The sequence below is a fragment of the Pseudochaenichthys georgianus genome, chromosome 14 (genome assembly GCF_902827115.2).
Source record: "Pseudochaenichthys georgianus chromosome 14, fPseGeo1.2, whole genome shotgun sequence".
Classification (NCBI taxonomy): Eukaryota; Metazoa; Chordata; class Actinopteri; order Perciformes; family Channichthyidae; genus Pseudochaenichthys; species Pseudochaenichthys georgianus.
The window spans coordinates 1,662,271-1,689,170 of record NC_047516.1 but is presented as its reverse complement, the minus strand read 5'-3'; the positions used below and the strand labels follow the sequence as shown (position 1 = coordinate 1,689,170).

At 40.4% G+C, this 26,900-nt stretch overlaps 1 protein-coding gene across 1 annotated transcript in view; it reads right to left on the bottom strand.

The window, feature by feature from the left end:
* Nucleotides 1–1,690: 1,690 nt before the first annotated feature.
* LOC117458565 (zinc finger and BTB domain-containing protein 16-A-like) overlaps nucleotides 1,691–26,900 on the bottom strand; it is an 81,518-nt gene continuing 56,308 nt past the window's right edge. Inside the window, 4 exon segments of the mRNA XM_034099140.2 lie at nucleotides 1,691–7,489; nucleotides 14,874–14,934; nucleotides 14,936–14,959; nucleotides 14,961–15,046. Of these exon segments, the coding sequence (XP_033955031.1) occupies nucleotides 7,260–7,489; nucleotides 14,874–14,934; nucleotides 14,936–14,959; nucleotides 14,961–15,046 (401 nt within the window). The 3' untranslated portion in view covers nucleotides 1,691–7,259.

Sequence of the window (26,900 nt, the reverse complement as noted above, 5' to 3'; positions counted from 1 at the left end):
TGTATGCAACAGTTTGCTTTCTAGCATCAGATTATGTTTCCATAAGGTTTTCTCTCTGCAGACATGCAGTCTCACACATTACGACAACTGGAAATTACATGTTTTAGTACATATAGATAATGTGGTTTCTTAGGTTATTTCAAAGGTTTTCTACTGGGTTTAATAGCAGATGGACTGTATTAAAATATAATTATAGAGCGGGTGCAGTAATAATGTATGTTTGTAGACCCAATCTGAAGTTAGCATTGCAAGGGCTCAATAGAGAAAAACTCAATGGGATTTTTCTGTTGGATTTTGGATTATTGCAAAGATGATCTCAAGCGTTTATGATACTTAGGCCTACATGTTTTGTTCAGCAGGATAATCTCTACATATTAACACCACTTTAGGATTTTTGAAGTAAATAGCTTACGTAGCTATAAAGGAACTACAGCACGGTCACATGATTTCACGTCCCCACCGCTAAGCTAAAGGCGGCTAATGTTGGGCTATAAAGGAACTACAGCACGGTCACATGATTCACGTCCCCACCGCTAAGCTAAAGGCGGCTAATGTTGGGCTATAAAGGAACTACAGCACGGTCACATGACTTCACGTCACCACCGCTAAGCTAAAGGTGGCTAATGTTGGGCTATAAAGGAACTACAGCACGGTCACATGACTTCACGTCACCACCGCTAAGCTAAAGGTGGCTAATGTTGGGCTATAAAGGAACTACAGCACGGTCACATGACTTCACGTCACCACCGCTAAGCTAAAGGCGGCTAATGTTGGGCTATAAAGGAACTACAGCACGGTCACATGACTTCACGTCACCACCGCTAAGCTAAAGGTGGCTAATGTTGGGCTATAAAGGAACTACAGCACGGTCACATGACTTCACGTCACCACCGCTAAACTAAAGGCGGCTAATGTTGGGCTATAAAGGAACTACAGCACGGTCACATGACTTCACGTCACCACCGCTAAGCTAAAAGCGGCTAATGTTGGGCTATAAAGGAACTACAGCACGGTCACATGACTTCACGTCACCACCGCTAAGCTAAAGGCGGCTAATGTTGGGCTATAAAGGAACTACAGCACGGTCACATGACTTCACGTCACCACCACTAAGCTAACGGCGGCTAATGTTGGGCGTGATGACGTTTAGTCTTCTCATTTAGACACTTGTTTTTTCACTCACTAGTGGAGTATTTACTGATGATTTTATGTGGTTGAATATAAATATATTTAACTAGTGTTAACCACAGACTAATTTATCCAAAACATATTCATAAATCCATTGACTTACAGACCAGGCAACAGGAAGTGATAACATGCTGACTCCTTTCCTGCACCACTCTGTTGTTAAATACTGTAATTCCTTATTGTGTCATTTTAAAAAGCTTAACATTTTTGGATGAAAAATACATTTACTTCTTAGTATTCCACTAAGAAGTAAATGTATTTTTGCATTCTTGGTTTTATCTTTTATGCAAAAGAGCTTATACGTATAAGGGATTACAAATGACAATGTTTTTATACAAACAAATTAAATTGTTGCAAATGAAGCCATTTTATTTGACTTAAATACTATATATTGATAGTATATGTATGTAGTATAAGTACTGTAGGAGTACAATAAACACACACAGCTATTGTGTAATATGGAGCCAGAAAAAGGGCTAAGACAAAACAACATGAAGTCCATTTTTTATTATTTTCTAACCGCAGATTGAAAGTATACAACTGAACATCATGATTTGATTTTTATTATGAGACTCATAAATAAAAATACAAAAAAATTCCACTACAAAAAACAATCTACCGTTAGTATGATGTAGAAAAAGAAATATTCTTTTTTTCCTTCTATTTTTCACTATCAAAGGCACAACATTGACTTTAGTGACAACATGGAGAACCTGCAGCATTAAATCTTTTATTTTTCCTTTTTATTTTTTTTTCACACTCCATCAGAGAACACTGAAATGTTACAAAGAGAGGTGTCTTGATTCTACATGGAAATAAAAACAAAATCAAAAGAACAACCTCTTTATCAACAGACGGTGGCTATAGATTGGTGGCACAACAGGAAAATACGTACTGCCACGGAAAAAAATAGCACGATGTCGCTGGAAAAGACAAAGGACCTTTTGCAAAGCTCTAATGCAACATTTTCACACAAAAAACAATAATCATACAACGATAAGAAATAAAGAAAATAAAATAATAATTGGGCACCTTCTAAGATTAGGCTAAGGTTAGGTGCTGAGGTAGACAAAAACTATAATTCAAATCATAATAAAAACACTATTTTCTTAATACAGAGCAAATTGACTGGCACTTGTGCTGTCACAACAATGGAGGAGAGAAACAGACAAAGCCGGGGAAAGACAAGAGAAAAGCTTCGTTACATAAAACGCTTCGTTAAGCTTGGTCCGACAGGGCGATTGGTCCTCAGTGCTAATATAAAAAAATACAATGTCTTGGTGCTTTGTTACTCAAAACAGTTTTTAGTCTAGACCTCGATGGCACATGCTTTTGCAACACTGCATGAAATGGCTACTTTGTTCTAGAAACACCACACCAAAACACAGAGGGCCCGCTCCAGGGATGCCATGATTCCTCTCTGAACAATTTAACCCCCCACCCTCCCCCGCCCTATTTTTTAAATGCATTGTGTAGAAAAGGAAAAAGTACTTGAGTAAAAACTGAAGAAAGCAGAAGGGGGACTCCCTAGTGCCAACCTGCCCAAATGGAGGTCTTTTGTATCTTAAGCTCATCAGCAAACCTGTTGCTGACTAAAAGAGCAACAAATAAGTCAAAAACTAGACTTGGGATTCGTTTTCTTGCAGAAAAACTATTAACTGGAGCCGAGTTTGTCCCGACAGTCTCCAGAAAATGGCGCTAAATAAATGCTTTTGTCAAATCACGGCCTGAGAAAATAAGTGAATGCAGATTTGTAGTTACATCTGCATTAAGGGTTTTATTGCAGACCTGCTCTCTTCAGGATTTAAAAACGAATAAAAAAAACTAAGAGCGTCATGACATCCCTAGTGTGCTGGATACACCATTTTTATTTTCTTCTGAAAAATACGGAAACTAAGCAGATATAGATGGACATTTTTGTTGAACAAATTCCATTTTTAGGCACAAAGATAGTACAGAAAACATCGGAGGAACACTGAGGGAAGAACTATATCGATGCCAATGTATATATATATTTTTTCCAACATAGAGAAAAAAAGTGGCATAGAATATTTATTTTGTATCTGATCTGATTAGTGCATTTTTCCACTAATACACACACGCACACAACGTAGTTACGCACTCTTTAACGCACTCTTTCACCCGCACGAAAAAGTAGAAAACATTCAGAGGACGATGAGAGGAATACTTGCTCAGGTCTTGCATTGTGGGTGTTCAGACTGACGCGGTATATCATAGTGGGTGGATATTACACGAGGGGGGGAAAATCCCCTCGGCTCACAGTGTTTGAGAATAAAATCACCACGGGACATGCCATCCCTTCTTTTTTTTTCAAATACAAAAACAAAACAACAGACATGTTGACAGTCAAGTTTGATTGAAAAGTTGTGAAGTACTAATTGGTCGGTTTGGCAGCGCCCCCCTGCCGTGCCGTATTTTATCTTTTTTTTTTTTTTAACATTTTGTCACAGACACTCGTAGAATTTGTGGCGGATAGATTTTAGTCCTTCACCCTACAATGCAATTGACATCCAAGAAAGCAACACTTATTATTACAATATGTTCACACATGTTTTTTTGTCCAACAATATCAAAGGGGAGCAAGGCAAACATGATTCACACCCATCGAGAGAAAACTAAAACAGGTAAAAAATAAAAGAAATACAAATATTTGTGCCCTGCTGTAACCCTCCACAAATGGAAAAAGGACTGACACTGAATACAAAAATATCACCATTTTTATATATCAAATTGCCTCTGTTGGCTCTTGTTCAGGAATACGTTCATGAGAGAAATCTCTATTTTTAACCTTCTTGGTTTTTTCTTTTTTGATTACCACTTGCAGTTCCAATTGTCCAACGCACTCTGCATCGCTGCAAATAAAACCTGTCTTGGTCGGTTCAGCGTTTGTCATGAACCTTCGTTTTTTTTTTCACATTACAAAACTACACTTGTATTCACACACTTTCAAGTTTTAATTCTTGTTTTGAACCCCTCTCAAAAAGCAATAGTACTTCCTCCTATCTGCCGCTTCCCATCTCATCACTTAAGGCTTCAAAATTGCTTTTTTTGTTTACGTTCCTCTGCTCTTCTGTGGTCGGAGGGGCAGGGGGAGACTATAAGAGAAGAATAAACGCCTCTCTGAATGACTTTCCAAAATCCCATCAACCTCTTGTACTCGCTTACACTTTTATGTACATTTTGCTTAGAAAAAACACAGACAATCATAAATCAACCAAAAGAAGCATGAGATGAAGTAGCAATGATAACATAATGCAAACACAAATAAAATGTGCTTTTGCCAAAAAAAGAAAACAACTTAGAGGTAGCTTTTATAACAAATGACCAAACCGACCGACTCTTTAACAAGCGGGGTTAATAATACCAAGTTTGGTAACATGTAATGCACAAACAAATACAACATTAGAAATCTCTTCACCGTGGCACTTATTTTTTTCTGCGTACACATCGCTGCATCATGTTGTGCAATGCATCTTTTTCCACAAATAAAAAGAGTACAAATGGAACAAAAAAGGGAAAAAAAATACACGAGCAACATGAGGTCACATAACGAGGTAATTCAAGTACGATGCGTTGAGATCAAACTCAAGGTCGATAATAACAACATTAACAACAACAACATCAACAGGAGACGAGAGGGACGAAGCGCGGGGACGAAAACCGAAGAGAAAGAGTCGATTTATTCTGTCGTCTTACAGCCGCTCGGCCGCCGGGCAGTGTCTCGTCCGATCAGTGATTTCCCCCTTTTTCCACCGGCCGTTTGTGTGATCGCCGCCGTGCTGCAGTGACATGCGCGCTAAAAGGTTCATCTTTAATACCTGTGGCTGCGTCACTCATCCGGGACCAATGCTGCCCTCAGTGGCGTCAGAAAGTTGGACATTTGGCAAATACCGATGCATACTGGCATATGCACCATTTCAACTATTGGCGAAAGTGGTGCCCTGATGGCGTATCTTACAGGCTAACCCTGACGTTAGCATCTCCCTGGTTCCCTCCACAAAAAGCCAATGAGATTTTACTGCTGGATTTTGGAATAGTGCATTAAATAAGCTCTGTGGCAGAAATGACACTTGTTATGCAATCAATAGACGTACGAAGCGAACTTGAGGCTATACAGGAGCTACATCATGACTTCACGTAACTACCTCCGAGCTAATGTTTGGCGGGATGACGTTGAGACTTGAAACGTATAACAATGATGTTTTTAAAGACACATACACGCCTTAGACATTCATCAGTGGGGTATTTACTGACTCATTTGATCTCATAGAACAAAACATACACATCTAAACCCCAGACCTAATTTAGGGCATCTAACTAAAAACACATTCAAAGAACTCGTTGACTTTGAGGCGAGGCGCGAAGAAGTGCTTGAATAATGACTCATTTCAGGGTTTTAGGACTCATTCACGCATCTCTCTATAACTACAGGAAAAGGCCGTTGTTTGGAGGTACTCTTCTGACACATGAAGGCATGGAGAGTAATAACCCCCTGACTCCTAATGAAGGGCAGCATTAACCCTGGTTTGTATTTTGACGACAGCCACGTTCGAACCCGGCTCACAGTCGCTCACATTCATGTTTTGATGACACATAACGGTCTTCAACTTGCCACTCCATCTTTGGGAACCGCGCAGGTGTTCCCAGCAACTTCTTCAAACATTCACAACGAGAAGCCTTTTCCCATTTTGTTTTCCATCCCCGTGGACAGGTCGGCTGCAAAGTGTTTTTCTTAACGTGTCAGTTTGTGTATAGTTCATCATTAGTGTGAGATAATGATAGTCATCGGGTTAAATGTAAATGGATACAAAGCAGTCCAGTTATCTATTGCTATTGAGTAGGCGGATATGCTGGGTTTAATGTGGTACACTGTAATATTGAGTTATGATTTAATGAAAGATATATTTCTGAAGACATCAAACAAAGACTGTTGTCGTGATTTGTTACCTGTGCAATCAAGCCTTGATAAACTACCATGCGGAGCGAAGAACATATATACGATGAAAAAGTGACACAAGTGGGCCCGTGGTGACTCGACGCTCTCCAGCCCTCATCGACGTTGAACCAGGAAGACTGCTGAGAAAACTTCAAACTACAAAGCACTAACCAGTATGTTAGTGCTCCCATTCATCCAGTTCAACTGCTTCATCGACTGCATATTGTCTCAGATTCTCAGGGGCTATCTCACTCCGAGGAATAGGAGTCAATCACACCGACTCTGTTGTCAATGACGAACATTTCCATGTATTTTTAACTTGCATCCGCTGCCAACAGTCTTGACAAGTTTCTCTACTGGATTTCTGTACAAAAAAAACTGGGATCATCGACTGCAAAAGCAGAAATGACAGGAAGCTGCTAAACAGAATAATTAGGAATGGAAACGATTTGGGGCATTTCCACCCCAAGCGGATAATTCACACTCTGGAGCGTGTCGTGATTTAGTTTGGCGGGTTGGAAAATGTAAGATACCTTTGTATGCGGTTAAAAGAAGGTTTGTTGGAAGGGTGTTGGCATGGAAACAAACCACGACATGATGAACTTAGGGGTCGAAACCGATGCTCTTGTTCTAAACTCTAATGACTGCAGGGTAAATGTAAACAAACCAATATCAAGTATAACAAAAAACCACTCGTGATGGGAGCCGGTTCAGGTTCAGACAGCCCTTGAGAATCTGCTTTCTCTCTCGCAGCAGCATTACAAAAAAAGTCACGTCTGTGCGTGCTGCGTCCGATGACCTAAAACAAAACCACAGTTTGCAGATGTAGTGAATGACCCGGTGAATCCGAACTATGATGGAGATCCTCTCTCTCCGTGTCCAAGTCTTCCTCTGCTCTTCTTTAGCACTTAGTTACTCCGTCACCACCCTTACAGCTGGTCGTCGCCGCCGCCTTTTTGCATGTAAAGTAAAAAAGAGAAAAACAAACCTTCTAGCTTTTCGGGGAGTCTCTCTAAAAAAAATTATTAAAAAAATGGTTGACCCCGAGCCTCCTATCCTCCCGATTACATTCCCCTTACCTCTCACCCCCCACCCCCTCTTCCTCCTCTCTTCCTCAGACGTAGCACAGGTACAGGTAGGTCTTCTCGATGCGCCAGTCTGGGGGCACGTCTTCCGGCTTGTGGCCTTTCATGTGCTTCTGCATGGAGGACAGAGAGGGGCAGTACTCCAGGCAGATGGTGCATTGGTAGGGCGACGCTCCGTTGTGGGTGCGCAGGTGCTTGATCATGGCCGAGTAATCCCTGGATCTCTGGTGGCACAGCTTGCACTCGAATGGCTTCTCACCTACGGAGGATAAAGAGTGGGGTAGGTTAGACAAAGTGCTGCTCAGTTACAGGATGTGGCTTCTCACCAGAGAGGGCAAAAGTACACACATCCTTTACTCAGGTAGACGTACAGATACTCGTGTTTAAAAATACTCTGGTGAAAGTAGAAGTACTGACTAAACTTCTTTACTCAAGTGAAAGTAAAGGCTTTGAAGTGTACTTCAGTAAAAGTACCCATAGCTAGCAGCTGCTTTAAAGAGTACCTGACCTCCCTTTATATTAATAGAACAATAATGTCATTGTTAGCTAATGAATGTTTCCATGCTGAACAACGGCAACATGACAACGTTCCATTGGTCCCTCTTCTTTAGAGAAGACCAGGAAGTGATGGATACACGGATCGTGTTCCAACCAATAGGCACGCAGTGACTCTAAAGAATAATGACCACGCACCAACACACATTCAGACTAAAGGAACCAGCTGTTTGGGAAATGAGAGAAGTAGAAAGTACAGGTATTTGAGTTCAACATGAGAGAAGTAGAAAGTACAGGTATTTGAGTTCAACATGTAAGAAGTAGAAAGTACAGGTATTTGAGTTCAACATGTAAGAAGTAGAAAGTACAGGTATTTGGGTTCAACATGTGAGAAGTAGAAAGTACAGGTATTTGAGTTCAACATGTAAGAAGTAGAAAGTACAGGTATTTGAGTTCAACATGAGAGAAGTAGAAAGTACAGGTATTTGAGTTCAACATGTAAGAAGTAGAAAGTACAGGTATTTGTGTTCAACATGTAAGAAGTAGAAAGTACAGGTATTTGAGTTCAACATGTAAGAAGTAGAAAGTACAGGTATTTGAGTTCAACATGTAAGAAGTAGAAAGTACAGGTATTTGAGTTCAACATGTAAGAAGTAGAAAGTACAGGTATTTGAGTTCAACATGTAAGAAGTAGAAAGTACAGGTATTTGAGTTCAACATGTAAGAAGTAGAAAGTACAGGTATTTGAGTTCAACATGTGAGAAGTAGAAAGTACAGGTATTTGTGTTCAAAGTGTAAGAAGTAGAAAGTTCAGGTATTTGAGTTCAACATGTGAGAAGTAGAAAGTACAGGTATTTGGGTTCAACATGTAAGAAGTAGAAAGTACAGGTATTTGGGTTCAACATGTAAGAAGTAGAAAGTTCAGGTATTTGAGTTCAACATGTAAGAAGTAGAAAGTACAGGTATTTGAGTTCAACATGTAAGAAGTAGAAAGTACAGGTATTTGAGTTCAACATGTAAGAAGTAGAAAGTACAGGTATTTGAGTTCAACATGTAGAAGTAGAAAGTACAGGTATTTGAGTTCAACATGTAAGAAGTAGAAAGTACATGTATTTAAGTTCAACATTTAAGAAGTAGAAAGTACATGTATTTGAGTTCAACATTTAAGAAGTAGAAAGTACAGGTATTTGAGTTCAACATGTGAGAAGTAGAAAGTACAGGTATTTGAGTTCAACATGTGAGAAGTAGAAAGTACAGGTATTTGGGTTCAACATGTAAGAAGTAGAAAGTACAGGTATTTGTGTTCAACATGTAAGAAGTAGAAAGTACAGGTATTTGAGTTCAACATGTGAGAAGTAGAAAGTACAGGTATTTGAGTTCAACATGTGAGAAGTAGAAAGTACAGGTATTTGGGTTCAACATGTAATAAGTAGAAAGTACAGGTATTTGAGTTCAACATGTGAGAAGTAGAAAGTACAGGTATTTGAGTTCAACATGTAAGAAGTAGAAAGTACAGGTATTGAGTTCAACATGTAAGAAGTAGAAAGTACAGGTATTTGAGTTCAACATGTGAGAAGTAGAAAGTACAGGTATTTGAGTTCAACATGTAAGAAGTAGAAAGTCCAGGTATTTGTGTTCAACATGTAAGAAGTAGAAAGTACAGGTATTTGAGTTCAACATGTAAGAAGTAGAAAGTACAGGTATTTGAGTTCAACATGTAAGAAGTAGAAAGTACAGGTATTTGGGTTCAACATGTAAGAAGTAGAAAGTACAGGTATTTGAGTTCAACATGTAAGAAGTAGAAAGTACAGGTATTTTGGGTTCAACATGTAAGAAGAAGAAAGTACAGGTATTTGGGTTCAACATGTAAGAAGTAGAAAGTACAGGTATTTGAGTTCAACATGTGAGAAGTAGAAAGTACAGGTATTTGAGTTCAACATGTAAGAAGTAGAAAGTACAGGTATTTGAGTTCAACATGTGAGAAGTAGAAAGTACAGGTATTTGTGTTCAACATGTAAGAAGTAGAAAGTACAGGTATTTGAGGTCAACATGTGAGAAGTAGAAAGTACAGGTATTTGTGTTCAACATGTAAGAAGTAGAAAGTACAGGTATATGTTCAACATGTAAGAAGTAGAAAGTACAGGTATTTGTGTTCAACATGTAAGAAGTAGAAAGTACAGGTATTTGAGTTCAACATGTAAGAAGTAGAAAGTACAGGTATTTGAGTTCAACATGTAAGAAGTAGAAAGTACAGGTATTTGGTTCAACATGTAAGAAGTAGAAAGTACAGGTATTTGAGTTCAACATGTGAGAAGTAGAAAGTACAGGTATTTGGTTCAACATGAGAAGTAGAAAGTACAGGTATTTGAGTTCAACATGTAAGAAGTAGAAAGTACAGGTATTTGAGTTCAACATGAGAAGTAGAAAGTACAGGTATTTGGTTCAACATGTAAGAAGTAGAAAGTACAGGTATTTGGTTCAACATGTGAGAAGTAGAAAGTACAGGTATTTGAGTTCAACATGTAAGAAGTAGAAAGTACAGGTATTTGAGTTCAACATGTGAGAAGTAGAAAGTACAGGTATTTGGGTTCAACATGTAAGAAGTAGAAAGTACAGGTATTTGAGTTCAACATGAGAAGTAGAAAGTACAGGTATTTGAGTTCAACATGTAAGAAGTAGAAAGTACAGGTATTTGAGTTCAACATGTAAGAAGTAGAAAGTACAGGTATTTGTGTTCAACATGTAAGAAGTAGAAAGTACAGGTATTTGAGTTCAACATGTAAGAAGTAGAAAGTACAGGTATTTGTGTTCAACATGTAAGAAGTAGAAAGTACAGGTATTTGAGTTCAACATGTAAGAAGTAGAAAGTACAGGTATTTGAGTTCAACATGTAAGAAGTAGAGAAGTACAGGTATTTGGTTCAACATGTAGAGTAGTAGAAAGTACAGGTATTTGAGTTCAACATGTAAGAAGTAGAAAGTACAGGTATTTGAGTTCAACATGTAAGAAGTAGAAAGTACAGGTATTTGGTTCAACATGTAAGAAGTAGAAAGTACAGGTATTTGTGTTCAACATGTAGAAGTAGAAAGTACAGGTATTTGAGTTCAACATGTAAGAAGTAGAAAGTACAGGTATTTGTGTTCAACATGTAAGAAGTAGAAAGTACAGGTATTTGTGTTCAACATGTAAGAAGTAGAAAGTACAGGTATTTGAGTTCAACATGTGAGAAGTAGAAAGTACAGGTATTTGAGTTCAACATGTAAGAAGTAGAAAGTACAGGTATTTGTGTTCAACATGTAAGAAGTAGAAAGTACAGGTATTTGTGTTCAAATAGGTAGTGGAGTAAAGCAGTGGTACCAGAACAATGCACTTAAGTACAGTAATAAAGTAATTGTACTCCACTACTTCCAACCTCTGTCCATGATAAAGAGGGGGTCGGAGACAACGGTTACGCCTTACGCCTAAGTTTCAATTATCTCGCCAACCCATAATAATAATACAAATAACATACATTTCAACAGTGCCTTTCATAAACCCAAGGGCGTTTCACCAACTCTTCTTCATGCTTGGCGTGTGTTTTGCTGTGCTGCCGCTTGTGAGGCTATTCTGATCAGCGTGTCTGTAGAAAGCTGTGGATAACAGAAAGTGCCTTCGCTGAGCCGTAAAAGTACTAATACCAATACAAATCAACAGTGTGTCAACATTCGTAACAGCCACTTTGGGATGTTTCCTTTCAGCGCGCTGTCCATGGCCATTACCGTAGAACATAATAAGGATGTGTGTGTTAAACATGGCACACAATCATCTCGACAGCTACGGTACAGGTGCCCAGAGCGAACAAAACAACTATTCGTGTTGGCCAATCTGAACTATGACTTGTTTCCAAAGCGTTCAATTGGGTTCCGACTATATTACGGACATCGCATTTTCACGGCAGTTTTCGCCGTGCGTAAACTGTAGAGTTGCTACCGTTAACGCTTGTATAGACTCACGACAAATATTCAAATTCAGTGGCACAAGCACATCCCTAGTGCAATAAATATGTTAATACTCACACAACCTGCAGTGACTGAGATGAGGAATAAACACAACATCTAAATGTGCTAAACCCCCTCGAATATGTGATGTTTAAATATCTGCCATTCCTTTTTAAAGCCACATTTAATCAATCTGGCACATTACACAAAACGCCCGCTCCCTTCATGAGATCTCCTGGAGGTGTCATAAATCAAAGCGTGGCACTGCCTTCTTGCTGTGGGGGGGCTGCCATATTAGGAACAAAAAGGACATTTCAATTCAGCAACAGCAGCAGCCGTCCTAAATGTGCTAATGATTTGAGTGATGGCGGGGAATAACCCACCAGCGCTCAAGCCGGGCAGACGGCAAATTAGACATGTAAATGCTGACCTTTTCCCCAATGGCATTTGAAATGAGCTGTCGGATGTGATCTAGCCTCGCTCGCTGTCACCTTTCGGCTGGAGGCTCGGGTTTGTGTGCCGACTAGAACACTGGCAAACTCGTGCCTGTCCTTTTTGGATCAACAGGGTTAACCTTGGCCTCGGCTACGTCTCCATTCAGCCAATAGAGTAAACACCCGGTTGTGGGTCGTCACGTGTTTGCATTGAAACGGCGTGGACACCTGCATTACCTCGCTCTAAGTCTGCTGTATCTGCTCAGGTCAACCCTGTCAGAGACTTAATGACTTGGCATACCATAATGCTGTCCAACAACATCATCTGGGACCCAAAGCATGTTGAACAGAGAATATGGACTGCTACCATCTAATGGAGATTCAATAAAGTCAGACTGAAGCATCCTTTGTGCTCCAGTCGGTCCTCTCAGAGCTGATCCCGGATCAGATGCACTTTGAGCAGGTTTCTCTCAGCGATTGTGCCGTTATGTTAAATGTTTGTTGTTTGTTTCGCATGTATCGTGTCTTGATATTTGTCTGTTGATGTTACACATGGATCTGACCATTAAAGTATTAACGACCGTATCGCAGCAACACAGATACTCATCTCGGCTTTGCAACAAGGATTCCCTACGACAGAAAGCTGCAATAATCCAGTCTCCATTCAGCCCATAGGCGTAAACACCCGCGTTGTGGGTCGTCATGTGTTGCATTGAAACAGCGTGGACACCTGCATTGCCTCGCTCTAAGAATACTGAGATCAATACAGAGTCTTCGGGAGATATTCATCAACTGTATCGCAGGCAACAACGACTTAAAGATGCATTCGTGTCGCTTCCATTCAGCCAATAGGCGTAAACACGTCTTGAAAGTCGTCGTGTTGCATTGAAACAGCGCGGACCACCTTCTTTCTGTTGCTATTGATAACCGGACTGTAAATAGGGTCGCCGCAAATAAGCAGCTAATAATGAATTGCAAATGAGGCCGGGTATTGATCCGACATTGGCATTTGGGATGTGTGGAGAGACGAAGGAAGGGGCGGTTATGTTGCCAATGTCGATGATTCATCAAGCAGCTCCCTTTTGTGCGAGGTGGCCTTTGACTGTGAGCTTGTCACTTGCTCTTGTTATCTGCTGTTGCTTCTGCGGCTTAACGCAAAGCCCCCCTCCCCACACAAAAGGGGAAAAGGGTGGACGGGGGGGGAGCCAATTATTGGACAGGCTGCCTTGATAGTGTGGCTTAACAGCTGGCTTATTGAATGGGAGATGTGTGTGTGTGTGTGTGTGTGAGAGAAAAGAGACGGCGAGGAAGCATAAAGCCTTGGCTGGGTGCCATTCTGGGGAGAATCGCTTGATATCCTCGCTCAGTCTGCACTCGTTCTCCAGGGCAGCCGGCTTATCACTGTGTCAACATCTTTATGGGGCTCTAAATATACTGAGATCAATACAGAGTCTTCGGAGACATTCGTCTACTGTATCGCAGCAACAAAGATATTCATCTGGGCTTTGCAACGAGGATTTCCTACGAAGGTGCATTAATGTGTTTGGACGTGGTTGCTATGAGATAGAAGGTTGCACTCAAATCAAATTAGGAGAAGTGGAAGAATGGGCTGATTTCTGACTGATATCAAGTGTTATTGGTACCGCTGTATATACTGTATCTCTTAGGAGGGTGACAATAGTGATATTTCAGAGATAAAAACCCTAACACAGGACTAGGCGATATGAAGAAAAATTATTTATATCGACATTATTGACAGAATACTTGACTTTTGCTGCATTCATAAAATAACTACACAATGAGATTTTTGATAAGTGTTTTAACCGACTTTCTTTCTAGATGGCAAAGAGATTAATATCAGCTTCCTGTCTGTTTGCTAACTCCGGAGCAGGAATGTTAAGCCTAGCTTAGCATGTAGCAGTGGGAAACAGCTAGCCGTGCTAACTAAATGCTAACATCTAACTCCTATCAAGCTAGCTAATTCCAATATTCTACAAGTGTAGTGTGATCAGTTTACCTTAACAGAAGCCGTTCAATTACACATTCAAAAGACTTTGGATGGTTACAGAAAACCTCGATCAGTGCTGCCATCTTTTAACTACGGTTGCTGTCGCCGCTGGTACGTTAATGTTTTTTTGTAAAACACTTGAAAAGAAAATGTATATTGTAAGTAAACGCCTCGCCTTTATTCACAGTGACGCAGCGTCCACACGGCGGCGTGCGTTGAAGCTCGCCGGTGGGCGTGTCTGAAGCTCGACCAACAACCAATCACATGAATCTCCCGCCCCGGACACACAAGCACGTGGTTTGATTGGCTAGAGCTTGTACTGGCATATGATTTGATTGGCTTCCGTCGAAGCTTCAAAAGTTTAACTTTTCTCAACTTTTGAAGCGAGCAACGCGAAGCGACACTCCCACAATGCAGTTCGGCAAATTGTGACGTCACCCCATTCAAAGTGAACGGGCAGAAGCGTGGAAGCTTCAACGCGCGCCGCCGTGTGGACGGGCCGTAAGGTTGCAAGGTTTGGTACCATGAACACACAAAAACTAAAACCTCTGCTCATATCTGGCAACCTATACTATAACTCCAGGTTCTGCAGAAGGATACACTGTTCCTAAATCAATGTTTCCTGCACATAACTCGCTCAAACACTTCCCAAACCTTTGACCATCCTCATCAGTTGATACACATCAGTGAACTCTTCAGATAGTTGTCTTTGCGTTTGGCTCTCCGTACCTGTGTGCACGCGGGTAGTAGTTTCCAGCTGGTGCTTGAGGCTGAACTTCTTCCCGCAGCCCGTTACATTCGTAGGGCTTCTCCCCCGGTGTGGATGCGTTTGTGGCCCCTTCAGCGTGCTTTCGTCCGGAAGCAGCTCCCGCAGAACTCGCACTCGTATGATGGTCCCCCGGCTGCAAGGATGGGGAAAAACGGGGGGAAACGTTACTTCATGTGAAAAAGGACAAAGTATACCACTTGCTTTGTGCACACATGTCTGTATAAAATATAATACACTGTAGTTTGCCGTATACTCATTGTCCTAAGGTGTTTTGTTTTTAGTTTTTAGGTTATTTGTATAGTTTGCATTTTAATTTGGTGTAATAATACTTGTCTTTATCATCCTTTTTGAATGCTAAATTGATTCTTAACAAACTTATTTATTATTATCCTAATATATTTATTTTTCTACTTACTTTGCAACTTATTTTCTTAGATTGTTTATGTTCGCACCACCAGAATAATACAAATCGGAAGTACAATTTCTACGTACTTTAAGTGAGTATCGCCATTTGATGCTACTTATACTCTTAATCCACTACATTTAGGAAGCCGATATTGTACGTAATCAAATCAAATAAAAAAACGATTTTAAGAAGTCAGTATTGCCCCTCCTGTTGTCTTCGTTCCCCTTACTTTGGTGTTCGCGGTCACATGTGACCGGTCCTGTTTTTAAACTGCTATACATACACAAAAAAACCATTAATCACCACCAAATGTCCTTTAAAGACACCCTTTCAAACTGTACATATTGGATCAGAGTACTGGTACACATGACACAACTGCAGTTAAATATACAAAGAACAGACACTGAACATGTATTGTGAGTGCCCAGGGGTGATCCATGTGGGGGAGGGGCCATAAGAGCGGGAAATGTATTCTAATTGTTCTGGTGTGTGTGTGTGTGTGTGTGTGTGTGTGTGTGTGTGTGTGTGTGTGTGGTGTTGTGTTGTGTGTGTGTGTGTGTGTGTGTTTGTGTGAGTGTTGTGTGTGCCAGGTGTGATTCACTTGGGGGATTGGGGCACATAACGGGGGGGTTACATCTAGAGTATGTGTATGTGGTGTGTGTGGTGTGTGTGTGTGTGTGTGTGTGTGTGTGTGTGTGTGTGTGTGTGTGTGTGTTATCTGATCCGGATGGTTACTAATTCCTTTTCTTTATCTTTGACCGGGAACACCATGGTGTTACAAAGTTCACTAAACCATCCAAAACTCAATGGAAGTGTGATCAGCCATGTGAAATGTTCAAAGTCTACCGTGAAGGATATCATAAAGCCCTGGAATGCAATCGAATGTAAAACTAAAAAGTTAAGATTGATGAAAGTAGTAAATCGGACAGAGTTGACCCGAAGACCACCAGGAGGGTTAAGTAGAATATCTAATACAATTGAACCGCCACTAAACATGGCCACCGATTGTCTGAGTAGGCGTCTGTGTTCGAGTCGAGTCCCTCTTTATGGAGAAATGCTCCCCAAGTGTTTTCTACTTCTCTGAGAATCACCCGCACTGTTATTTTTTCTTTGTGCAGAATAATTGCCGCCTTTCATGCCTGTTCACCGGCCGTGAGATGTGTTATTGACCAGCCTCGTCTCTCAGAGGCATTAATGGATAACCTCGGCAACGTATGTTTATACATCAATATATATTTTACACCTGCCTCTCTGCTAAGGTAACACGTAACCAGGGTGATTTAGCAAATGGCTCCAACAGACAATCAGAAGTATTGTGAGTGTAAATGACAACAGGTTGAGAACAGACCTAATTTAATCTAGCATTGAGTAAACTGTAGTGAGTTTTTCATTATGTTTTCATTATTACATAAAGTAACGTTACAAATGGATTAATTTGAATACAAAATAATTTATAAAATATGATGTTTTGGTGTAAATTAAAGTAGCCAACAGTTTTTATAAGAACAGGATTTTGAGAGAAAAATATTTGTTGACATTTAAGTAAGTTAAAATGTTTAAGTTCTATTAAAATAAAAACAAATATTTATATTTTTAAGATGTTTTGACCAGAGCCCAGATCTGCTCTGATTGGTTAGCTGGACAGCTCTGTTGTGATTGGTCAAACCGCTTAGAGATGCCCCGCCCTTATATCACGTACATTTTGTTGGAGCGCTAGCCAATGGAAACGCGAATGTTTCAAAGTGATGTCATTATGTTCAGGAAGTAAACAAAGGAGTCCAATGAAGGCGTATCAGGCAAGTGTGTGGGAGAGAAACACAGGGATGTTTGGCTTTGCAGACCATTTACATCAGGGGTGTCAAACTCAAGGCCCGGGGGCCAAATCCGGCCCGCAACTTCATTTTATGCGGCCCCACAAGAGCTTGCAAAGAATATAATATGTTTAATGTATGGTTACATGCTACTTTACAGAAGCACGTTGCCCATAAACTACATGTCCCACAATGCATCTCAAATGTGCTTTTTTCTCAAAATGTAACTTTTTTTTTGTTTTCCAGAATTTGGCTTTTCTTTTTAAATCATTTTGTGACATTCTCACTGAAGAGACTTGCAATTATTTGCGCTAGACTTCTGCTTTCAGACGTAGTTAATTATGAAGTTATTACCATATCTGATAATAATCCAATGCGGAGGCAATCATGTAATATAAGACATTATGTTATATGTATTAAATATTTAAACATGTATTTTTATATAGTCTTAAAGTTACAACCGGCTCTTTGAGTGTAACCATAACGCTGATGTGGCCCCCGCGATGAAATTGAGTTTGACCCCCCCTGATTTACATGCAACACTACAGGGAAGAGAAAACCCCAACAAGCCAAAGAGAGCCTCTTTAAAAGCAGACACAGATATTTGTATAGATTTGTTATGAATTTCCTTCCATACCCGTGGATCTCTGCAAACCACACATCATTTAATTTACAAGAAGTGTTCTCCGGCTCTCACATGTATGCAACAGACGATAAAGTCTCCCATGTGGCCCGCAGAGTGAAAGTGACGGCACGCTTCACCTTCCTCCCACAGGGCGGCTGTAATGGATATTCACATGTCAATGATCGGGGATATTATGATTTGCAGGAGGCTCCAACACTAATTGTGTTCTGGTGTTTGATAAGGAGCCCCCCCCCCTCTCCCTCCGTGGGTTAGGAGTAATGTTGTGGATATTTATTAATGTATTTCTCTCCGCCGCTGCAGGTTTAAGTCTCCGTCGATGACCTATGCCTTTCATTATGTGGCTGTCCGAGCAGCAACGTGCGCACGAATAAATTGCATTTCTCGTTATGTGCCGCCGCCACGCTGTTAGGAGACAATTTCACCTCCATCCTGCTGACTTTATTTAACATTTGATAGTACAGTACACACGTTTATCTGGAGGGAGAAACAGACAGAGGGATAAAAGGACACTCACATGTTGGACTATTTCTTTCCTTTATCTTTTTTAATGCCTTTTTGTTTCGCCTTTATTTAAACATGTTTGAATTGTCTGGTTAAAATTAAACTTGCCAATAAATCACAATTTGTATTCCACTTCCTAAAAGTTGATGACATTTCCGACCGACACCTTTCATTTCATATTATCTTTTCTCAATGCCTCGTGTGTTATTTAAAAGCGTTTGACTTGCCTAGCTACAAAAAAACCCTGATTGCTTTTCATTATTTATCATTTTATATCTGTATGTACAGAACGCACATTTATGAATCAGACTTGGGGGATTAACTACGGATGAATATGATAAGTATCTTGAAAGTGATTTTCCATCCATGACATGTTATGCCTGTATATACAGTATGCAGGTTTATTTAGCAAGAGAGACAGACAAGGAGTCAACCTATTATTTTTGTATTTTCTTAATATCCTTGTCTCTATTTTTTAATGTTTGAATTGCCTGGTTAAAATCAAACCTGTCGTTAAAGCAAAGACATCCCCATTGTTTGCCCCTCGGCCACCCTAAACATCTTCCTATGCGCTGCACTTTGAGAGTAGGAACGTTTTCCGTGCCTGCTGTTGGACGCCTCCCCATTAAAGGGGGGCTTTGATGGGATGGAGGTGTGCAGGAGGGAGGGGGGTTAAAACACAGACAGGGATGGAGCAGCGGGTGTGGGTGTATATGCTGGAGGGGGGGTGTGGGGGTGAAAATCAATAAAAGTGACAGTCTTTATTTGTCTGCGTGAAGTTATCAGTGGCTCCCGCTGTAAGACATTGTGCTCTTTCTAGCGTTTCAGCCGCAGAGAGATCACAATCCATCACCGAGTGGCTGCACACGCTCTCAGAATAATAATCAGACTCACCTGACTTTAATTAGAGAGCCGATCAGAGGCAGGCAGGGACGCTAATACTCTCAGTTATTTACGCCTAATGTCCTGCTGCTGCAGCACGCTCTGCAGGAGCTCCTTTCTTTGTTATTCTAATACAAAGGAGGCCCTTGTTGTGCTTTATGTGGTATATGTGTGATATGTAAATGGTCTGCAGCGGATACAATATTCTCCATTGGACTTCCTTTGTTTACCTCCCGAACCTAGTGACATCACTATGTAACCCTCACGCTTGTGTTGGCTAGCGCTCCAACACATTGTACGTGATAGGCTAAGGGGCGGGACATCTCTAACAGAGCCGGCTAGCTAACCAATCAGAGCAGACTGGGCTCAGGTTTCAGACGGAGGGTGAAAAGAGGGATGTCCCGATCATCTTTTCTTGCTCACGATCCGATTCCGATTATTTGATTTTGACAATCTGCCGATACCGATCTTCCCGATCCGATCTTTATGCAATGCATTAAGAGGAAAAAAAGGTAACAGATAACGGCTGGTCATCGAACGCGATGAAGTCAGCTATCTGGCTGTTATTCTTTTGGCCTTTTCTCTGTTCTGGGGCAGTTTCTCTTTCCTTTTGAAAGTCTCTGAAAGTGTCGGTTGTTTCAGTGCTGTCACCCGAGTGGCCGCTGTGTACTCGTCGTGTTGTTGTTGGTGTTTGTTTCTCAGGTGGCGTATTAGATTGGTCGTGATGAACGTAGCTCTGTTCTTTGCACCACGCGGAACCTCCTTCTTGCAAACATTGCATCTGGCTGTTACACTGCCTTCGCTTTCAATTTTATAATACTTCCAAACTCCTGACATTTTCTCTGTCCCGACTCCCGAGTCACCAGCTGAACGTAGCCTCTCGTTAGCTTACTGCTACTATCAGACACTGCGCCCACTCTGTTGCCAGATTTCAGAGAAATAAACCAGGTCTGAAAACAAGCCCAAGAGAAGCAACACATACATGATGTTGTGTCATTTTAAACCAAAACTAAGTCCTCAGGATGACTTTAAGACGTGAACATGGTCATTTTTGTTTTGTAACATTAAATAAAATAATAAAAATATATTTTTTTTAAAAATTAAAAAAACAAAATTCCCGATCCCCGATTTTTTTTAAATCACGTGATCCGATCGGGACATCTCTAGAGACATGTCACAGTCGACACATTACATACTGATATACACCTGGACATCAGCAGGAGAGGACTCTTTAAAGTAGAGACACTACATACTGATATACACCTGAACATCAGCAGGAGAGGACTCTTTAAAGTAGAGACACTACATACTGATATACCCCTGAACATCAGCAGGAGAGGACTCTTTAAAGTAGAGACACTACATACTGATATACACCTGAACATCAGCAGGAGAGGACTCTTTAAAGTAGACACACTACATACTGATATACACCTGAACATCAGCAGGAGAGGACTCTTTAAAGTAGAGACACTACATACTTGATATACACCTGGACATCAGCAGGAGAGGACTCTTTAAAGTAGAGACACTATATACTGATATACACCTGAACATCAGCAGGAGAGGACTCTTTAAAGTAGAGACACTACATACTGATATACACCTGAACATCAGCAGGAGGGACTCTTTAAAGTAGAGCCACTACATACTGATATACACCTGAACATCAGCAGGAGAGGACTCTTTAAAGTAGAGACACTACATACTGATATACACCTAAACATCAGCAGGAGAGGACTCTTTAAAGTAGAGACACTACATACTGATATACACCTGAACATCAGCAGGAGAGGACTCTTTAAAGCAGAGACACTACATACTGATATACACCTAAACATCAGCAGGAGAGGACTCTTTAAAGTAGAGACACTACATACTGATATACACCTGAACATCAGCAGGAGAGGACTCTTTAAAGTAGAGACACTATATACTGATATACACTTGAACATCAGCAGGAGAGGACTCTTTAAAGTAGAGACACTACATACTGATATACACCTGAACATCAGCAGGAGAGGACTCTTTAAAGTAGAGACACTACATACTGATATACACCTAAACCAGCAGGAGAGGACTCTTTAAAGTAGAGACACTACATACTGATATACACCTGAACATCAGCAGGAGAGGACTCTTTAAAGTAGAGATATTACATACTGATACACCTGAACATCAGCAGGAGAGGACTCTTTAAAGTAGAGACACTACATACTGATATACACCTAAACATCAGCAGGAGAGGACTCTTTAAAGTAGAGGAACACTACATACTGATATACACCTGAACATCAGCAGGAGAGCACTCTTTAAAGTAGAGGCACTACATACTGATATACACCTGAACATCAAGCAGGAGAGGACTCTTTAACGTAGAGACACTACATACTGATATACACCTCAACATCAGCAGGAGAGGACTCTTTAAAGTCGAGACACTACATACTGATATACACCTGAACATCAGCAGGAGAGCACTCTTTAAAGTAGAGGCACTACATACTGATATACACCTGAACATCAGCAGGAGAGCACTCTTTAAAGGTTTATCACATGTTTGTAATGCAACATCTTCCTCTTCCTCTCTCAGATAAATATACAGGAATACTCAAGTAAATTCAAGTACGAGTAAATTGACTTTTCCCTCTTGTGCCCACATGGCAGATGAGGACCACAGCCTGGTGATCGGACCCCTGGGTGCCCCCGAGCATCACCACCTGCGTCTCCTGACCCCCCCCCCCCCAACACCTCGCCTGACTCCCCTTAGGCCTGTGGAGTGTGTGTTCATGTGTGTGTGTGCATTATATACGGTAAGAGGCTGTAAATCACCAGCTCCATCACTCTCTCTCTCTCTCTGGCTGCAGCGCCATCAAATACAGCTGCGAACACAAAACACGGCCGCAGACAGCAAATTGGCTCCGGGTTTCACACACACACACACACCACACACACACACACACACACACCCACACACACCACACACACACACAACACACACACACCACACACACACCACACACACACACCACACACACACACCACACACACACACACACACACACCACACACACACACACACCACACACCACCACAAAAACAACAATATTAATGAATCTGTCTGTCGAGAGTGTTGTTGTGTGTTTTGTGTTTTGTTGTGTGTTGTGTGTGTTTGTGTGTGTGTGTGTGTTGTTTGTTTGTTTTTTTGTGGTGACAGCTGTTAAACCCACATTGTGTGTTTCCCGTTACAATTACTAGTTTCCTGTCAACAAATGTAATCTAGTCTGAGTATCACAATAGAAATAAAGCATATTCAGGTTTCTACATATAATAATAATAATCCAGTTACATGTAATCTGTTACTCCCGGAGCCTGGTCTGAATACACCGTATTTATTTTCTGACAATCCTTTCAAAAATCGAAGTCTTGGTCGGAAGCTACAAGAGAGATGTTGCCTGAATTGCAAACACTTATTTCTGCTTGTTAGACTTGACGAAATATCTACTTTAAATGCAAATATTGACTTTTTTTTAAGCTTAGGGATGTTTTTAAATGAAATACCTTCATGTCTGAGCCCTCCACCCACCTCTATTTCAAGCTTTGACATCACCCAGCTCTTGCACATATCACGCAACGAGGACATAAAGAGAGTGATCTGCCGGTGGAGGGCTAACAGCGGTGCAGTGAAGCAGCGATGGTGTGATTAAACGCGGAAATAAACACCATTAAATGTGTTTTTTCCCTCCTAAATGTTGATGCAGTGTCGGCGAGGCTGCTTCCAGGAGATAAGGCAGCCGACAGGTAAAATGAGGCGCACGTAATGAACGCCCATAAAAGTGCTTTTTGCTGCGATGTGTTTGTCAGTTGATACAAGAGACTGGGGATCCATCCAATAACTGAGATGTGTATAAATAAAACGCCGCCTGTGCATTAAGTCAGGGGTGAAGACGGAGATGTTGTTATTCTCTCACTTACATTGACTCACCTGCAGGAAGATCAACATGTGTTTGTGTGATAAACAGTGCGGCGAGCATATGTGGAGGAAATACGTTGGATTCAAAATCTAACCTAAGAAAAGTATTAACGACAAAAGTATCAAATGTGCACGGTCCATTTCGGAGAGAAATATGTAGATGCAATAATGTGCAATGTCTCTTTAAAACAAGCCCCTACGGCTGCTCCAAAGCTTCTCTTTGGTTGACTGGAATAATTTCTGTTTTATTTCTATTTTGAGATGTTTACGTTTTAGAATTGTTCATTTCTACTCTTTTAATTTCTACTTAAGTATTATGCTGCAAAGTACATCTTATCCTATCCTAACATTGCAGCTGCTAAAGGAACTGCTTTTCCTGTAGCTCAAGGGTGTCAAACTCAAGGCCCGGGGGCCAAATCCGGCCCGCAACTTCATTTTATGCAGCCCCACAAGAGCTTGCAAAGAATATAATATGTTTATTTTATGGTTACATGCTACTTTACAGAAGCACGTTTCCCATAAACTACATGTCCCACAATGCATCTCAAATTTGCCTTTTTTTCTTCAAATTTGCCTTTTTCTCAAAATGTTACTTTTTTTTGTTTTCCCAGAATTTGGCTTTTATTTTTAAATCATTTTGTGACATTCTCACCGAAGAGACTTGCAATTATTTGCCCTAGACTTCTGCTTTCAGACGTAGTTAATAATGACGTTATTACCATATCTGAAAATAATCCAATGCGGAGGCAATCATGTAATATAATTAGTGCTGTCAAAATTATCGCGTTAACGGCGGTAATTAATTAATTGAATTAATTGCGTTAAAATATTTAACGCATGTGCAGAATGGCCCGCCCCATACATGCCATTAGTGGCAGCGCCAGGGTATGGCTGGGGTAGGCTACACCCATACCAAGAAATGGCTTAGCCCCACCATGAAAAATGATGTTAAAGTAAGCAAAATAAAGTCTGCCAACTCGCGGAGTAAATTGCACAGACAGCAGTTAGTAAGATTGATTTCAGGAGCCACGGTTTTGAAAACTTTTGTCACGTAGTGATCGTCTTCTCAATAGAACATCTTTGATAACGGCGTGGTGTTGTTGCAGGAAGTCCCGACGGAGAATACTCTTGCTGTAGTACAGGGCAGAGCCATATAATAGTAATAATATGGCTCTGGTACAGGGGTGCACATAACTGGTACGCAGGTTATGTGCGTAATCTGAAATGCGCACCGTCACTTGTGTCACAAAGCGCATTTGCGTACCGACGTACTTGTGAAGCTTTTCCAGAAGGCGGTTAGATCACCGGACGACAGAGTCGGTCTCCGTGTGCACAGACAGGGCTGCTGTTAACGTCGGTCTGTACAACGGAACTGTGCCAAAACTACGCCAACCGGCTGCGGAGGGAGACTCCCCCTTCACTGGAGAACTGCGCTAAAACAGCTGATCACAACGTTCACACTCCGTGGTCACGAAGTACTCCACTAGCCCCCCTCTGTCGACTTTCCTGAAGTACTCCCCCGTTGATAGAAATCAACACGTAATGAATTAAGACCCCACGGATTGATGATTGACAGGTGTGTGGGTTGTCTTTCATTTTGACACGTAGAAAAATGTTATAATAAACATAGATACTGTATGTGAAATGGATATATCCGCCTGCTTTCATTTATCTTTCCATTCCCAACAATATACATAAATAAATGACATATTTTGGACATAGTTCGAATGGTGATTAATCATGATTAATTAATTTTTAAGCTGTGATTAATCTGATTAAAATGTTTAATCGTTTGACAGCCCTAAATATAATACATTATGTTATATATATTAAATATTTAAACATGTATTTTTATATAGTCTTAAAGTTACAACCGGCCCTTTGAGTGCAACCATAATGCTGATGTGGCCCGCGATGAAATTGAGTTTGACCCCCCTGCTGTAGCTTGTTAATGTCCATCAATCTATCAAAAAACCGTATCTAATCCCAGAGGGTCATTTTTTAATTTATCTTATTATTATATATTTCTAATTTTTTTTAACGACGAATTCAGTTTTATTTCAACCTTTTTTTTGTCAGTTATACATCATATGGTTTTTCAGAATCTCGATTCTCATAGTGATCATCAAAAAAAAAATGTCTTGTACTTTTTATTTGATAAATGTTATAGTCTTTTATTATTATTATCATTTAAAAAATTGTTTTGATGTCCTGTTTTTTCACGCTTACCTTGTTGCTGCTTTGTACAACTGAATTTCCCCTCGGGGATTAATAAAGGTTCATCTTATCTTATCTTAAATGCAGCAGGGTAAAAGGTGCAATACGTGTCTTTGAAATGCAGACATGAAGAACAGTAGCAGTTAATTGAAGTACTCTACTAGTAAAGTACACGTATCAGTACTCGAGAAATACTGTAGTACTGCAGCATTTTCACCGCCTGTATTTGTATTTGTGTTCACAGCGAGAAGAAAAAAACCCTGTCAGAATATGAACACATGGAAATGAATCCCATTTCAGCAGCGAGGGAGGGATGATGCTCTCTCTCCCCCCCTCCCCCCGTCTGCGACCTTAAATAACAGCCTCTCTCTCTGTCAGAGCAGATTTAGCTCACCGGCTCACGGATAAATATTTGAAACGAAAGCAGAGAGATGAGAGCAGGCGGCCGATTTACACGTCAGGAGGAAACACCATTACTCTCACTCTGTGTGTGTGTGTGTGTGTGTGTGTGTGCGCGCGTGCATGCGTGTGTGTGCGTGCGTGTGAGGGGAGGGCAGAGCGGCTGGTGCACAGTGAAAAGTACATTTACTCAAGTATTAGCCACCATTTTTATTTTCTCTACTTCATACTTATTCTCCAATACATTTAAATATAAAAAGATTAATATTTTAATATTTCTTAAAAAACGTATGTGAAGGTCAGACAGTATCATCACGTCTTATTTTAATATCTTTATTTGACGTTACTCTAGTGTCTCAGTACCAGGTCATAAAGCAGGCCATGTTAAGCTCTTTATCATATCACATGATGTTATGTTTTGGATATCTCTGTACGTAATACAACATATATACAAATACAACGTTTACAATAATATAAATATGTGAAGGTCATATCATCATTTCGTATTTAAATATCTATATTCATTTATTTATTTAATTGTGCAATTGTATTTTAGTATTTTATTAATTAATTATTAATTAATTATTTTTAATGATTACAAATGTCTAAAAAAAATATTTATAATATTATTTAATTATTTTAATTATACACATTTTATTTATTTATTTTTTCACATTTTTACATAACTATTTAAGTAGACTTTTTATATAGATATTTATATATTTTTTTACTTCTAAAAATGTAGCAACTGTCATGAAACCCGACTTCACTTTGGTAAAACACATCTAATTGTTGTTTTCTTTCATTGCATTTGATATTGAGGACATCAGGTTACTTCTATATTGTGATTCTCAGATTACCTTGTTCACAGGTAACTAGTCATTTGAAGGGATTTAAAGCCCCCCCCCCCCCCCCGGTGTACATGTCACCTGGTCTGAGTCTCTGAGCCTCGTGTTGAACCACAAAGAGGCAGCGGCGCAGAGGCAAATCGTTTAAAAATGATGTGTGGTCTTTTGTCGGGGGATTATAAAGTCAGACACTCGCCCTGCCAGCACGGAGCCAGAAATAGGTCCTAATGTACCCCCCTCCATCCTCCATATAACACATATAGAGGAGGAGGAGGCATGATGCTCCTCAGACACTTTGATGTTC